We start from the raw sequence: 2,274 nt of genomic DNA on the forward strand, positions 1-2,274 counted from the left end.
TTGGCAATTACTTATAACACTTGAGATTAGCAATTTTTCTTCAATTAATAATCTCAGAATGTTTCATGTGATATTCTGAGTCAAGCAACCAATTTGTGTTTAAGAAAGGACTTGAACTCTGGTCTTTGTTTCTGAGGTCAGCTCTCTATCCTTTATACTGTTCCCAGTCATGTAGAATTAAATAAAAAATTGATTTAGTGAGCATTGATGAAGTTTTCAGAAAGAGATTTTTCTTATAGAATTTTCAGATAATAAGAGGAGGCACCATGGAATCCCTTGTGACTGGCAAAATAACCCTACTTCTGACTACAAGATAATTGACTTCATGGGCTTTGTGAATCAGGTTAGATAGTGAGTCAATGAATTTGCATATAAACTTCTCAGTAAAACTAAATATTTCCTTTCCTTTTAAAGGTATATTTATTTTTACAGATATGAATCTATATTAGCAAATTACAAAAATGCATCTTAAATTCATAAACAAAAACAGAATTTTCTTACAAAAGATCAAATTTATTTGTCTTTTCTCTCCTAGAAGATGAAGTAGGAATCAACATGTTTTTTAGGTTATGGAAAAATAGCTTTCTTTCAATGTGAAGAACAATAAAATAGTGGATGAAATCATCATAAGTCCCTGTCTAGAATGCTGGCAACCACATGTTACATGGTAGTCAGTTTAAGCATTAAAAATATTTGTTACTCCTAAAGTTATTTACAAAATTTTCCTGAATCTACCTAGTTGACTGATCAACCTCCTCATGGCAACTTTCATCTCTTTGTTCCTGAATGTATATATAGAAGGATTTAAAACAGGGGTGATAACAAAATCAAGAATAAAAAGAAATTTATCCAATGGTATTGTGGGGAATGGCCAGACATAGACAAAGATACATGGACCAAAAAATAAAACTACCACAGTAATATGAGCTGACAAAGTTGAGAGAGCCTTGGACAAACCACTTGAAGAATGTTTCTGAACAGTGACCAAGATATATATATAGGATATAATCAAAAGAAATAAGGTGCCTATAGAAATAAAACCACTGTTAGCAGTGACCATGAACTCCAGTTTATAGGTATCTGCACAGGCCAATCTGATGAGACGAGGAAGATCACAATAAAAACTATCTATTTCATTAGGACCACAGAAAGGCAAGTTTACCACAAATGCCAACTGAGTCAAAGAATGTATGAGACCAATGATCCAAGCAGCTGCAAGGAGCAAAATACACATTCTTGGATTCATAATGGTCAGATAGTGAAGAGGCTTACATATGGCAACATATCTTTCAACAGCCATGGAAATAAGCAGCACCATCTCAACTCCCCCAAAAGTATGAATGAAAAATATTTGGATATGGCAACCAAGGAATGATATGGCTTTATGTTCATAAAAAAGGTCATAAATCATTTTTGGAACAGCAACAGAAGAAATGCACAGGTCTATAAAGGAGAGGTTAGCCAATAGAAAATACATGGGAGAATGTAAGCGAGTTTCAGAGATTACTGTCAGTACAATGAAGAAGTTTCCCAGCACAATGGCCACATAGAACACAAAGGAGAATACCAGGAGGAAAAACTGCATGGCCCATGAACTAGAGATCCCCAGGAATACAAATTCATATACTATGGAATGATTCGTTTCATTCATTGACCTGAATATGATGTTACCTGAAAAGAAGAAATTGAGAGAATCTGAATTATGGCAACAAAAATGTCTTGTTTTTAAATAACAATATTCAAAAAAAGATCTTCATGATTATTCAGGATCTTTTAAAATATCTTTTACTCATTTATATCTTGAAAGATATATTTTACTTATCCTGGAGAGGGGAAAAGGTCATTTGAATGAATTCTGTATTTAGAAATCAATGCATCCTAAATGAATTTCCATAATCACCCTGCCTTTGAGAGCTCAGAAGTATTTTTATCTTTTATTATTTAATACAATGTCTTGAGGATTTCCATCCAACCACCATCTGAAAGAATTCTTTGCCTTACACCTGACTCAACATTGCTCTCTTTCTTTTTACTGAGATTCAATTATTCAATTTTATCAAATGCCTCATGATTCCATGGAGTTTTCTTAGCAAAACAAAAACAAAAACTTTACCAGCTTGATATTTCCTTTTCCTGTTCATCCCAATTTTCAGATGTAAAAGCTTAAATGATTTGTCCAGGATCACACAAATCTAATCTAAGACCAGATTTGAACTCTAATCTTCCTGTCTCTAGGCTTGGTACTACATACCCTAACTTTTTCTTAAATTCTCC

The 2,274-nt window shown here is 33.2% G+C and overlaps 1 protein-coding gene across 1 annotated transcript; it reads right to left on the reverse strand.

Annotated features, from left to right (window-relative positions):
* Positions 1-712: 712 nt before the first annotated feature.
* On the reverse strand, positions 713-1,968 carry LOC141520213 (olfactory receptor 4F6-like). The gene is made up of 2 exons (XM_074232011.1): positions 1,949-1,968; positions 713-1,655 (listed from the first exon to the last, which is right to left on the reverse strand). The coding sequence occupies exons 1-2, from the start codon at positions 1,966-1,968 to the stop codon at positions 713-715; spliced, it is 963 nt and encodes a 320-aa protein (XP_074088112.1).
* Between the last annotated feature and the right edge of the window lie 306 nt (positions 1,969-2,274).

Source organism: Macrotis lagotis, chromosome 4 (assembly GCF_037893015.1).
Source record: "Macrotis lagotis isolate mMagLag1 chromosome 4, bilby.v1.9.chrom.fasta, whole genome shotgun sequence".
Classification (NCBI taxonomy): Eukaryota; Metazoa; Chordata; class Mammalia; order Peramelemorphia; family Peramelidae; genus Macrotis; species Macrotis lagotis.